This window comes from Durio zibethinus, chromosome 15 (genome assembly GCF_047325235.1).
Source record: "Durio zibethinus cultivar Kanyao isolate XHJ-2024 chromosome 15, ASM4732523v1, whole genome shotgun sequence".
Lineage (NCBI taxonomy): Eukaryota > Viridiplantae > Streptophyta > Magnoliopsida > Malvales > Malvaceae > Durio > Durio zibethinus.
Genome location: NC_143176.1, coordinates 19,806,836 through 19,820,532, shown reverse-complemented (window position 1 = coordinate 19,820,532; position 13,697 = coordinate 19,806,836). Strand labels below are relative to the sequence as shown.

General features: G+C 33.3%; 2 protein-coding genes and 1 pseudogene across 3 annotated transcripts; 2 read left to right on the top strand and 1 right to left on the bottom strand.

Annotated features, from left to right (window-relative positions):
• The first annotated feature begins 2,418 nt into the window (after nucleotides 1-2,418).
• On the top strand, nucleotides 2,419-2,986 carry LOC111302439 (chaperone protein dnaJ 3 pseudogene; annotated as a pseudogene).
• Nucleotides 2,987-3,904: 918 nt separating this feature from the next.
• Nucleotides 3,905-8,126, bottom strand: LOC111302058 (putative receptor-like protein kinase At1g49730). 2 transcript variants are annotated; one of them, XM_089744306.1, is made up of 8 exons: nucleotides 7,941-8,126; nucleotides 5,818-6,073; nucleotides 5,480-5,532; nucleotides 5,340-5,407; nucleotides 4,897-4,986; nucleotides 4,727-4,796; nucleotides 4,348-4,631; nucleotides 3,905-4,088 (listed from the first exon to the last, which is right to left on the bottom strand). In XM_089744306.1, exons 1-8 carry the CDS (start codon nucleotides 8,002-8,004, stop codon nucleotides 4,035-4,037), a joined length of 939 nt encoding a protein of 312 aa, XP_089600432.1. In that variant the 5' UTR covers nucleotides 8,005-8,126; the 3' UTR covers nucleotides 3,905-4,034. The 2 variants fall into 2 exon arrangements, with proteins under 2 accessions (XP_089600432.1, XP_089600431.1); XM_089744305.1 differs by having other exon boundaries at nucleotides 5,340-5,532.
• Nucleotides 8,127-9,242: 1,116 nt separating this feature from the next.
• Nucleotides 9,243-13,204, top strand: LOC111302057 (uncharacterized). Its single transcript, XM_022897991.2, has 4 exons — nucleotides 9,243-9,664; nucleotides 9,879-9,980; nucleotides 10,735-10,895; nucleotides 12,804-13,204. The coding sequence occupies exons 1-4, from the start codon at nucleotides 9,562-9,564 to the stop codon at nucleotides 12,918-12,920; spliced, it is 483 nt and encodes a 160-aa protein (XP_022753726.1). The 5' UTR covers nucleotides 9,243-9,561; the 3' UTR covers nucleotides 12,921-13,204.
• Nucleotides 13,205-13,697: the final 493 nt, after the last annotated feature.

The window sequence follows — 13,697 nt, the reverse complement described above, 5'->3', positions numbered from 1 at the left end:
TTAAGTTTTAAAATTTTTCTAAGATTGCATGTTATTATAGTATTAAACTATATTCACCAAAATCGATAAACTAATATATAATAATTAAATAAATATATAACAATATTCTAATTCAATATATTAAAATTTTAAAAATTCTAATTCTTAGAAATTAAGAAATAAAAAATAATAACAAAAATTGAAAAAAATAAATTCAAAGATTTCTATTTATTTATTTATTTTGTTTTTCTTCTGTCCTTCTTCGCAAAGCTAAAGGAAAAAAAAACAGGTAAACAATTAGAGCTTTCCTTTTTTTTTTTTTTTCCAACAAAATTTGAATTCCAAATCACAATCATCGTCCAATCAACAATCTCTTTTATAAATCTTCCAAATTCTAAATGGAAACGAAGTGAATATTCATTATTTTTAAATATTTATATTCGAATTTATTTAATATTTATGATATTTAAATTCATTGAAATATTTTTTAAATTTAATATTATTATTTAAATCTAAATTCATTTAAATAAATATTATCAATTTAAATATCTAAATCTATTAAAATATTTATTTATTTATATTTTTTATGCAGTCAAGGAAGGAATGGGTAGTGGATGGCACTACACATCCATTTGATGTCGAAGCAAACAGCACAGATGAAGGGTTGAAGTTGCGTTTTTCTACTGATGGCTTTAGCATTAGTGAAGAAATGCAGATTTTCTTTTTCTTTTTTATCCTTCATTTTATATTCTCCTTAGAGTTTAATTTTTCCTTTTTTTATTTTAAAATTATAAAATAATTTTATTAATTATTATTATATAATAAACTAATAATAAATAAATTTTATTATTATATTATGAATTAATAAATAAAAATGTATTATTATATAATCTCTCTCTCAAATTGTTTAGAAGTTATTGATTTTTATGAAATTTAAGAAAAATTTTTTTACTTTAATGTATTTAATTTTAAAATTTATTTTTTTATGAAATTAAAGTTTTATGATTTTTATGTCAAAAATAAAAAATAAAAAAAAAATTTAAAATATTGTATAATTATGACAAGAATCCAAACACTTTATATAACAAACTATACAACCCAATATCTAGTTGGTTGAATAAATTCTTAAATTGCAAAATCCTAACAAATGTCAGTGTTGAAATTGTGAAATTATATTTTTTTTCATTCATTTATTCATTCAATAAGTATTTTTATAAATTCATAAAAATCATATAAAAGAATAAAAGATGAATCATTAAAAAATTAAAATGATAAAAGAACATATTTTCTTAATTCCATCTATGAATTTAGAGTTTTAAATATTTAAAAAAGAGTACATAATTTTAGGACATCTCAAAAAGAAAAGATGGACGAAGAAAATGAGTCGGATGGAGTAATAAATTATTATTTTAATTAATTTTTAATTATTTATAATAAAATTATTATTTAGCATAAAAATAATTTAATTATTTATTAATTTTATAAATATTAAATAATTAAAATTTTTATTACATATAAATTTTAATATAATATCTTTAATGATCAATTATCTTTTTATTATCATTAATCTCATATCCATAGTTATTTTTTTATCAAACACATATTTCCACCGTTAATTTTAATATTATCTTTACAACAATTAATATCATCTTTATCATTATTTTTAATTTAACCGAACCAATTTAACCATTCATCCAAATGGATCTTTAGAAGACCCTGATTGAAGAATAGGTTCACCTTCATTCTAAATTTGACATGTGATTATGTTTTTTCATTACATCAGCTTATTTGATGATTTAGTGAAACCTGATGAAAGTGTTTTACTATACATTGTTGATGAATTTGGGAATTGTTGTTATTTTGTTTGATGTTGTTGGACTTACTTTAGGGAAATTAGGATGATTGAATCATGGTGTTATTGTTGATTACTAGGTGGTGAAAGTGTGGACGAAGACAGAGACGGGGAGAGAATGTAGTTCATCCTTAGAAGGTGTCTCTGGAGGACCTTTAGCTTGGGATCTCAAAGAAGCTTTCTCTTCCACGAAATGTGACATGCTCCAAGTGCAATGGGTAAGCTTCTATTTTCCTTGTTTTCCTTTGTCTGAACTCTTGGTAGTATTAGATTACATGTGATGTGTTATTTATGACAGCAAAGGCTCGAAATCAGGAACTTCAATGCAGTGCCCCGGTTGCTGGTATGAAGGTCTCACCCGGCCACCTTGGTCCTTCTATGATTCAGCAAATGCAACATCCTTGCAATTGCTAGGGAATTAGCGAGACAATCAATGACAAGGACCGCTGCCCTCAGTGCAAAGGTGAGAAGGTTGTTCAGGAGAAGAAAGTGCTGGAAATCATTGTTGAGAGGGGTATGCTGAATGGACAGAAGATTACATTTCCGGGCGAAGCTGATGAAGCGTTATGTTTCATCATTTAATAGTAATGCGGTGTTGTGTATGCACTTGGTTTGACATTAACACGGAGCCTAATTGGTTGGTTTTTGGTGTGTTTTGCTGCCGGATACCGTTACTGGGGACATAAATTTGTGTCCTTCAGCGGAAGGAACATCCAAAATTCAAGAGAAAGGGAAAGGACCTGTTCGTGGAAAACACATTCTCTCTGACTGAGGCTTTGCGCGGCTTCCAATTTGTATTTACCCGTCTAGATGGTCGACAACTTTTGATCAAGTCAAACCCTGGGGAGGTTGTGAAGCCCGGTAAGTACTTGGGAATGCTTACACTCATCTCCTAAGGCTTTCTTCTATCGATTGCTTGTTTATTAACTTGTATAAATTCTTATTCCAGATTCCTTCCAGGCAATCACTAATGAGGGGATGCCCCTGTATCGGAGGCCATTCATGAAGGGCAAATTGTATATTCACTTCACTGTTGAATTCCCTGATTCTCTGAGCCCTGGCCATGTTAAGGTACTTGAGGCTATTCTGCCGCCAAAATCAACCCCTCATTTGTCTGATATGGAGCTGAATGAGTACGAGGAGGCCACACTCTGAACATAGAAGAGGAGATGAGGAGGAGGTGTGGTGATACGAAGGTTTAGGGTTTAGGCTTTAGAGTTTATTATGTTGGGTCTATAATAATAAATTATATAGCGATCATTTTTATATCTCCTTGATTTTTATTCGCAATGAACAATAATAACAGATCCTCTTAATTCTCTAATAAATTTGAAATTTAAAATTTGTTATATCTTAATCACACATGAAAGATTTTAAGGATCTGTTTTGATATATAAGTAAAAGTTTAAACTCAAATTTGTTAGATATATTTTGTGGGATAAAATCGTAAAATTTTTAAGTGAAAGCGGATAATATCTCGTAGGTTTGGTGTACGTCTGCACAAATAATATTAGAGTGGTTATCAATCGAACATGAGCTAAGTGTTACGCTGTGAAAACTACCTCTAGAATCCTGCGGGAGTTAAGTGTTATATGATGAAGGTCACCTCTAGAATACCAATGTCTGCTGTGATCTTGTGTGTACTTTGTGTTGGACTTGCTTAATGTTTAATGTGATTTGGTGGATTTGTATATTTTATGTTGAGCTTGACGGGAATATCAAGTTTTATAGGAGAATTTGTGACATCCCAATCTCATATTAAAAGATTTTAAGGATCTGTTATTATATTTAAGTAGAGGCTTACACCCAAATTTGTGAGGCACATTTTGTGGGACAAAATTGTAAAACCTTCGAGTTAGAACAAACAATACCTTACAAGTTGGGTACGAATCTCCATAAATGGTATTTGAGTGGTCACGAGTTAAACAAGAGTTAAGTGTTACACTGTGAGAGCCACTTTTAAAATTCTGTGGTTTTGTTTGTACGATTCTGTATTTGGTGTTGGACTTTACAAAAATGTCAAATTTTAATAGTAAAAGTTTATAACACTCTAATCTCACATCGGAAGATTCTGAAAATCTGTTTTTGTATATAAATAAAAATTTAAACCTAAGATTAAAGAGGTATCTTATGTACAATAAAAACGTGAGAACTTCGAGCCATGTAACTCTCTACAAATTCTATTCAAACAGAAGAAAGTGCCTTAAGATACAGAAGAAGTGTCAATGGATGTTCGCATGGCTGCACACCCTGCCACCTAGTTCGACAACCATCCAAACGAGCACACGATAGTTAGTTCGACTATTTGTAACTGTCTCAAAAAAAAAAACATGACAGAAAGGAAAATGAAACAATTCTTGATCACATTGCTATTGCAATCTGGTCCATCTCTCTACATGATAGTTCAAGATATATGAAAGTCATTGTCAAAACTCCATGAAAGAATAAACTCAACTTCCTATAAACATGAAAATTTTGTACAGAAAAAAGGCATCATCTTAATAAGGAATGTGTACCTTTTTCTGGAGATAACGAAATACCAGGGAAACAGGAAATTTTGGGTCATTCTTAGATTTTATACATAATCTTGCTATAACTAGAAGCTTTTTAAGCTCCCAAGAATCATAGTTGTTCCCTAGGTCTGGATCTATCATCATATGAATGGAACTGCTAAGGCGAGATCCTTGGACCCATTCGATTAAATCAGTGCCTCCTTGCTCCGATGACTGGCCTGTTATTAGCTCCAATATCAGCACTCCGAGCTGAAAAATTATGTTGCCACATTCTTGACCCAAACATTCTGCAAGGAAAGAGAAAAGATTTGTGAATAAAGGTTACATTGGAGAGGGAAGCAACTCAATGCAAACATTCGTAAGTATAGTAGTAACAGATCACCTTCCGAACATGAGGAATGAGGCATTTTAACATAAGTTCCAACTGTACTAAGAAGGCCAACATCAGACAGCTGTAATAAAGAATGAACAATTATTATTTCTATGGTGATATCTTAAGATGCCAGTATTTTAATCTCCAAAGGCTAACATGAAAAGGGGACGAAACTCAACCTTTGCCGTATAGTTTTCATCTAACATGATGTTACTTGAGCTGATGGAGATGTGATAAACCGGTGGATTACTGAAAAGAAGTAAGTATTCCTGCCAGCAGATAGTCAACACATTATGTTACACAGCATCCCAGCGTTGTGAACTAAGAAAACAAGATAACTAGCAGGTAAAACATCAGAAGGAATTACTCAGCAGGTGTTCTAAAATGTGATACCATAGACGTGGGGAAAATGAACAACAAGCAATTGAGCCTCAGAGCCATGAAGAGAGAGAGCTACTTTCGGGTATGGTCCTTCCTGAGGAGGGAAGCTTAGCGCCTACCACATTCCTCAAGGGTTTGGGATGCTTATTCAGAGAGTATGGAGTCTTGTAGCACTTGCAAGTAAAAGAAAAAGCCATGGACTATATATCCTTTAAGGCAGACAGATGATTTTGGGACTTACCAATGCTGCTGCCACACCAACAGCTATTTGTAGCCTTGCTTTCCAATTCAAAGGAGTTCTGAGAGGATCTGTCAAGAGCCAGTGCTTAAAACAAAAGAAAATTGCTGCAATTATACATAAATCATGCTTTATAGATTTACCATTAAACTGTTCCTTCAAGCTTCCATTTTCAATATTGTCAAACACTAGTAACCTGCAAAGATACAACAAAATTATCTATCACAATAGTTTTATCATAGAAGCTACACAAACACATATGCACATATTGAGTAAAGGGAAATTTGCAGAGAAAAACTTATGATTTTTACATTAATTCAGTTAATGTGTGAACCAATGCATCATATAATAATATTCAATGTAAAGCTCTTATAATATCCAATACACCTTCTCATAATGGCAGCTACATTTTCTTCTAAATAAAGTCTCAACTTTTTTATCCAAAAGCAAGCAAATCTGAAAACGAAAGTTAGATATCAACCTCTTATGCCCTGTGGAAAACCCCCTGAGTGCAAGAAGATGACGGTGATGCAATCGCCCCAAGAATTGCACTTCTCTGTAGAAGCTCTCTTTTCGTTCATCAAAAGCTCTTACTTCTTTTACCAAAGCAACTTCACCACCTTCAAATTTGGCCTTATAGGCAGCCCCATGGGAATTGCTATATACTATCCTGTGAAAGCCATCAGTTGCCCTCTTTACATCTTTGTATGAGAACTTCTTCACAAACAAAATTGGGCCTGGAAATAACAAAGGGGATATAATATCATCATAATTGAGAATGCAACACATCAAAATCAACATTAATACTCCAAATAATAACATTCTTAAATCACAGAGCACTGCCAATTTTAAAAAAAGTTCCAATTGTATTTGCTGTTATAAATATCTTTAACATGACTCAGTAAGATAGTAAGTGATATCTATAAATGAGATGATAAAATGAGTATGAGACACTTGTCATACAATGACTTTACCTCACCCACACAACAGGTTGAACTATAATAATATAATCTTATAGGAGGTATGCTCCGATGTTTAAATTTTAGAAGTGTTGCACTCAATGCTCAACTAGAGGTCATTTATATCAGTTCACAGCTCAATATCTTGTAAAACTAAAAGAAAAAAGGAAAAATTGATTTTAGAAGCTGATAAATTAGCCATGAATGGACAAGGATAAACATGTTTTAACAAATGATACAAAAAATAAGTTTACTGTTAAAATAACAGGAAATCAACAAAGAATCACAAAGAAAGCAAATCAGGATAAGAAAATGCTCCAATCATATAACTATTATAATTTACATCTTAGAAAATCCAATATCCAGTGGCCTCAACTGCAATAGTTTTGAATATTTTTAGTACTAGAAGTCATTTTTTTCAGTGACACTGAAATAATGATACTGTTCCTCATAAATTAAAAAAAATTATTACATTAATATAGGAAGGCGATTTCAGTGCTCCTTGGTAGGTGCTAGTTTACAAAGAAACAGCCTAAAGGGGGTTTCATCACATGAAAGTATACAGAGTTGAGTTGATTAAAGATATTTCGAGTGGCATATGCATTTCCAATCATATAAATGAGAAAGTGGTATAACCACAAAGCTAATAGAGACCTCTGAAGTTATGTAAGGAATACAACTTGAATCTTGCTTTTCTAATAAGATGATGCTCTCCGGAAAAAAAAAAAAAAGAACAAAAAGTACCGCTGTTTTGTAAAACTGAGAACACTCTAATTCCCTTTAAAACTGGAACATAGAAGCCTAATCATTTAGGCAAACAGAAGCGAAGGATATTTGTATTACAAGACATTGTCTGTTAAAACATACAACACACCTTCTAAAATTCCTAGCCACACTCAAGGAAAATTCAGTTTCCATCAAAAGGAGGGAAAAGAAAGAAAACAAAAGGGATATTACCTAGATTTCTTCTATCTTAATACAAAAAAAAAAAAAAGGAAGAGAGAATGCTGCTTCTTTTCCCTGTCTAATTACAGCATATGATCAAGATTTATTACATGTATACATAGAGAGAAAAACACAGAGATATTTGTGTGTATAGCTACATTGTATCATAAGATTAAAAAACCCAAATGATCTACCATCAAGAGTATCATTGTTTAGCAACCAATACTTCTAACCTTAGAACTCGGAAACTGATCAACATTATAGATTAGGCAAGAATCTTCGAAGTTGATAATCAAAATTCTCAAGATTTTACCTTTTCCAAGATCAAGTTCATGACAGTCCTTCAAACCTCCAAACCAAAAGAAAATTTTTTTTTTTCCACATGGAACTCATCCATGTAACAGTACACAAAATTAAACCCATCTTTAATTCAGCAAATTCAAGCCAAAATCCTCCATTTCCATCAAATTTAAGTAATTTTTCTCTAAGATCATGTTCCATGAACAATTACAAGAAATCCCATTTACCGTTAGTAAAATCCAACGTTAAAAACTACTATTTTCCCAGAAAACAAAACGGTTAAAAGACAAAGAATTGCAGTCCAACAGTTTGCTTTTATTTTTTTTTTTTCAGTTAACAGTTAAAGAAAAGAAAGTTTTTTTTTTTTTTTTCCAGTTAACAGTTAAAGACAAGAAAGTACCAGAACGAGATCGATGAAGCCATGCAAGAAGACGAAACCTGAGTTTCCGGATCATAGGATCCATTCCAGAAACAACTCTCTGTTACTTTCTGAAACAACACTCTTTTTTGTTCTCTTCAGTTAACTTGTATGACACTGATGCTACAGCAGCAGTCAAAACAGTTATTACTAATCTTCATTTCTTTTGTTTTCTGCTTTTTATAATATAACGGGTTTGCAAATGCTGTTACTTTTTGTTGGCTTGGAAAGTAAGAGAGAGATGATGAGTGAGTGGCCTAAGTGGTCATTGAATCTGTTAAATGGCCTCAGTAAAGTGGCAGTATTGCCCATGGTTTTACGGAATTGTGGAGCAACAATATATCTCTCTCTCTCTCTCTCTCTGAGCATCAACAACACATGTTATGTTTACCAGTGGCAATGCTTACCTTTATCTACGATCACAATCATCCATTTTTAGATATTGGAGCTTGAATTTACCCATTATTCAATTCAACAATTTAATCAGTCCATTGATAGAGTAAAGAATTTTCCGACTGTGTTACTTTAGAAAAAGAATGATTTTTGCGGATAGGAATCCTTTGGATGCTCATTTGAAATAAAAGCTTCGTGTCATTAACTTGTCCTAAGAGCAATGAAAATTCTTTAGTCAGTTATTGCAATTTATTTTTGCATGTATAGAAAATTTTCTATTTTGACCCCTTTACAAATATTTGTTATTCGGCTCCCCATATACAAATCCTAGAAAGTGATGTCTAAGTTTTGTAATTTGCTAATACTTTTACTAGTCCTGGTAAAAATTTTAGATTTCTAGCTTTAGGTAATATCCAAGTATGAGAAGTTAAGATTTAAAGCACATCATCAGTCACTGTATAGCAGAAAATGGAATCATCTTGGTCCAGCACCTGGTGGCCCCATGCAAGCTGCACCCACTTTGATTCCTGTGGGTATATGACATCTCAAGCTTTTATTTTTTTTAATAAAAAAATATTAAATAAACTAAACTAAACTTCAAATTTCAAACTCATTCTTTCTTTGACTTTGGCTGGTAAGAGCTCTACCTCAATGGCTCTGTCTATGTACATTTGCCCCCATTCCCATTGTCTCAACCCCAAAATTGGTACATTCATATGGTTTAGGATTGCCTTTTTATTTTGTTTTCAGAAAAACACGAATCAATGATGATAAATATCACATCATGGACAAAATATAATTTCCGAACCAGTAGACCATGAGGCTCGGCCTCAATGGAGTGATCCACAGGCTGGGAAAGAGACCCAGGTCCTGCATAGCAGCCAATCAGGTACAGGCCCTGTGGTATTCACTCCCAGGCCTATACACGTTTAAATCCTCTGAAACCCAATAAACGAAGTCTTTTGTGGGCAAGAATCTGGAGAGACAAGTTGGGATAATCCCTCAATTGTGGGACCAAGTAACAAAATTTACACTGTTTAGATCAGTTTCTTGGTTTTGGTCCTTTTCCATGATCTCATAACGACATAGAGACAAAAGAGACTGATAAGTTCCAGTGTCAATAATAATATACAGAGCAATTTTTGGTGGGTAATTTCGCAGTTGGGGCATCCTCAGTCTAAACAAAGAAGCCCCTGGAAGCAATCCTGGCATGGACACATTAGCAGCTCAATTCAAGCTCACCCTTTTACCCCTTTTAGCTATTTCTTTTCTTTTCTTGCCTTTTCTTCGGGCCACTGATTTCAAATACTGCGGTATGTTTTCTTCTTTCTTTCTGCTAGATTAATGTTGGGTTCTTTTCCTTTTCCTGAAATATCTACTCTAAAGGGAACTAATATATGTTAGTCCATGGATTCTTAATTGCTTTTAAGTTCTTTTGGTTGCTTTATCGTTTTTTTTTTTTTTTGTTCAATTGCTTAGTTTTTCTTCTAATATATGTGCTGAGTTCCAGGATTGAAATCGATGCAGATAGTGAAGGTAATTATGTTGTAAAAGTCGATGGAGTCGATATATCACCTAATCCTGTGGTTAGAGGCAAGCCAGCCAACTTCACGATCTCAGCTTCTACTGGTAACTTTCCATTCTTTCCATTTTCGAATCGTCTTTGCCTTGAATTTGACATTGTAGGACGTGTTTAGTACCTAGGATGATAAATTAAGACAAGAAAGTCTTATTCTAAATTTTTTGTGTAAGATTAAAAGTAGGATAGGATAATATTTATCTCATATCATGTTTGGTTCTAGATATGAACAATGTACAAAAAATAGGCCTTTGATTAATGAGAAATTAATAAAATTACTTCATATTTGACTAAAGACTCAATTCAGTTGAGCTTTAGATGCTAGAATTTAAGGCAAAACACCCTGTTGAGATGTGGGAATAATTGGTTGGAAGGGTTAAGTATCTAGCTTTACATGGCTCCCCATATACAACCCTCATCCCATTTTAGTCCATCACAATTCATATCACGAAACCTAATTATTCCTAGTATTCCTCCTGATTGACAATATCCTACATCAGCATCCAATTTCTCAGGAGGATTATGCTCTTGCCTATAAAGTTAATTCGAAATTGTTGGAATGGTGCTAGTGTTTTGATGACAAAACCACTGCCTCAAAATCTTTAGCTTTTAAATAAAAATATGGATTCAATAGCTTAAACAGAAATTCTTGGCATCCAGAGACTTCCTTGCGCCATTTCACCAAATGCCTATGTTTATGTGGTACATATTGGTTTATGTATCTGAGAATTGCCTTTTGTATTGATGTCGCTGGTTTATGGAGATAGCCTTTTTTGGCATTTCATGAATGCCTATATTTTTCAGGTCAAGCTATCTCTGGTGGCAAAGCTGTGATTGATGTTTCCTACTTTGGGGTACATATCCATCAAGAAAATCATGAACTTTGTGAGGAAACATCCTGCCCTATTGCAGTTGGCAACTTTGTACTCTCTCACAATGAAGCTTTACCTGGATTTACTCCACCAGTAAGTTTCGCATACCGGGATGCTTTTTTGTTCTGAAACTATTTTCAGTATAATTCAACGTGCAAGTTTGCCTTATAAATTGACTTGAACATTGTGCCATTCAACTAGCCTATTCTCTGATATATTCAGTATCTCACATTTATAAGCTCTCACTTCAATCTTTATCTTGTGGTGTTTATTTTTGTTTTTATCTTTTATAAAATGAAACAATTCACACTGCTTTTGGTCTGTGGAAATTGGAAAACCAAAGAAAATGATGAAGAAAACTTCTGTTTCTTTGGTTCTTACTGGATGTTTAAGACAGAATACAAAGCAGTGTGCGAAGTTACATATATTACTGACTCATTAACCTCAAGCCTCATGCAGGCACTGTTAGAAATCTCATAAACACTTTTCTTTGACCTATGTGTGACATCCTTTGCTAATTCCAAACTATTTAATGTTGTCATAAAATTGATGGTTGCTTCCTTGACTTCTATTTCTATGGGCAATATCTAACTAGCTACATTCATATATGTATATTGTGTTGCACCTGCTTCCTTGCACCAGATTTTCTTTTTTCCTTAAAGTAAGAAATAGAAAAAGCTAACTTGTTTCTATTTCAGATTATGTAACCCTGGCTTCACTTTGCCCATCATTTTTGTATTTATCCTTGCCTGTTTGATATGCACTTGTGTGGTCAGTGATTAGCTTAGAGACCTTTGCCAACGATATCCTGTTTCATGAGGTCTCTTTTCTCTGTTGGGTAGTATCCTCTCAGGAAATCCCTAAAATGGTAGTTTAGGAGTTGTTTGCCACTTTGGCTTTCAGGATCCTGCTGCTAATCTGTGAAGTTGACCTGCACTTTTCTTCAAAATGTTAGTGTGGGATCCAAAACTCATCTATGCTTGATGTGCTTTCCAGTTTTCAGTTTATCCTTGATAATAAGACATTACTTTCACCCAAGGCTTGTTAAACTATGGCCGAGTTTCCAACTGAGGAAGTGTAATAATTGTGATGTATTGCAACCTTTAGCAAAGCTTTATGAAGTGATTTAAAGAAGAAACAAAATAAAGTGTTGGATTAAAAGAAAAAATAAGTCCAGGTGGAAGAATCCCTTTGAGGAAGAAGTAATGAAAACTTGTGCTTTGAACAAACAAAGCATGACTTTTGCCTTTTAATTTTCTCTAATGTTCTGTTTCACATTTTAGGCATCAATTTAATGGATATTTTGAGAGATTTTAGTAATCACCTACTGGCTACTGGCAATCCTTGCAAATTTTCATTTCTCTTTAGGCAATTAATAATTGAACTCAAATGGTGTTGTTCAAACCAAGCACCTTGTCTTGCACCCATAGTCATAGACCAAGTCTATCATTCACTGCAGTCATGAGTAGCCTTTTTAAGTTTTCTCCGTTTATCATTCTGTCATGGATTTTTTATTCATCTGCCTTCCCCTGTCCTCTGGTATCTTTCTTTCTTTCTTGTCTTCATCTAACTTGTTCTGCATTCATTCTTCTGTGGAGGTTTTTGTTTTAACTGCTTCTTTACAACTTGGTTTGACTCAAGAGTGTTTTTGGATTTTGGAATTTAATCATTTTGATAATTTCTTTTTCCTCCTCATAGCTTTTTGTATGCCCCAAAAATGTTATGGAAAGATACTCCATTTAAACCAATCCGGTTCTTAACTGTCGGTAGAGACCAGAATCCAGATTTTTCCTTTCTTTTTAGCACTTAGGTGCAAACTCCATTCGCCATCTTTGTAGTTTGATCCCTAAAGAACTCAGGTGGTTAGGGAACTCAGGTGGGAAGCACGATGGGAAGTGAAATCAGATGCACTGGTTTCAAACTGTAGGCTTTCATTCACTAACCAATTACATGACAGACGACAAAGAGCAATTAGCTGATTTTTTTCTGTGGCTTTTGCAGGGCTCCTACACACTTAAGATGACATTATCGGGTGAGGAAATTCTGCAGTTAACTTGCTTTACGTTCAACTTCAAAATCCGTTTAGGTGCTTCTGGATCTTTGGTCTCTGATAGCTGATCCACCAAGTAAATGACTGTATAACTCTTTGGCATATATTATATCCTATTTCCTGTGGAGAGATCTCAAGTTTCTACAATCGTTGTACTTTTATTCTACTAAAATTGCCATTTATGTATAAAACATGCCATTGTGAGTGTTCAGACCCTGATTTGAACTAAAAATGTCTGGTCTTGTTAGCACTACTCTCTACAAAATTGTTATGCTACATATACAAGAACATTAGCATATCAAGGTATAACACTTCATTAGTCAATTATGAATGTATTATTGTCTTTCTTCGACGCCGGCCAACTTCTAAATTAGAGTCAATCACCCTGACTAGCCAGTTTAAATGGAGGTTCAGCCTGTTCTTTTTAGTTTCCGCTTTCATTTGTTGCTAACTTTTTATTTATTAACCTTTCATTATTTTTTGTACAAAATAAGTCACAATCATGACTCAAATTCAAGCTATTTTACTAATAAAAAAGAGAACACCTACCTAAAGTACATAAAAAATGAAAATGCTATTTCTAGGAGAAGAATTTTAATAACAATAGAGTAATGATGATTTCTATGTACCTGTTTTGATCCTTTTTCATTTTCACCTTTTATATAACAGAGTTTGCATATCTAACTTCCTTGGGATTATCAAATGCTTGGAATGAAATGTATTGAAGATTTCAATCAGCTATGTTGTTTCATCTGGATATAGTATTTGATACTTTTGGTGGCCAATGGCATTGAAGATTAAGGTACAGTCTGCTGCAGTGGGATGCACCCAATATCCCACTGTCG

What these genes read in the sequence shown, in the direction of transcription:
- LOC111302058 (XM_089744305.1), bottom strand. Translation starts at nt 8,004, where the DNA reads ATGGATCCTATGATCCGGAAACTCAGGTTTCGTCTTCTTGCATGGCTT. An exon ending in GCTTCATCGATCTCGTTCTG is followed by an intron (nt 6,074 to 7,940) that starts GTACTTTCTTGT and finishes TGTTATTTCCAG; the next exon opens with GCCCAATTTTGTTTGTGAAG. An exon ending in TCATTCCTCATGTTCGGAAG is followed by an intron (nt 4,632 to 4,726) that starts GTGATCTGTTAC and finishes CTTTCCTTGCAG; the next exon opens with AATGTTTGGGTCAAGAATGT.
- LOC111302057 (XM_022897991.2), top strand. Translation starts at nt 9,562, where the DNA reads ATGGACACATTAGCAGCTCAATTCAAGCTCACCCTTTTACCCCTTTTA. An exon ending in CACGATCTCAGCTTCTACTG is followed by an intron (nt 9,981 to 10,734) that starts GTAACTTTCCAT and finishes TATATTTTTCAG; the next exon opens with GTCAAGCTATCTCTGGTGGC. An exon ending in TACCTGGATTTACTCCACCA is followed by an intron (nt 10,896 to 12,803) that starts GTAAGTTTCGCA and finishes TGGCTTTTGCAG; the next exon opens with GGCTCCTACACACTTAAGAT.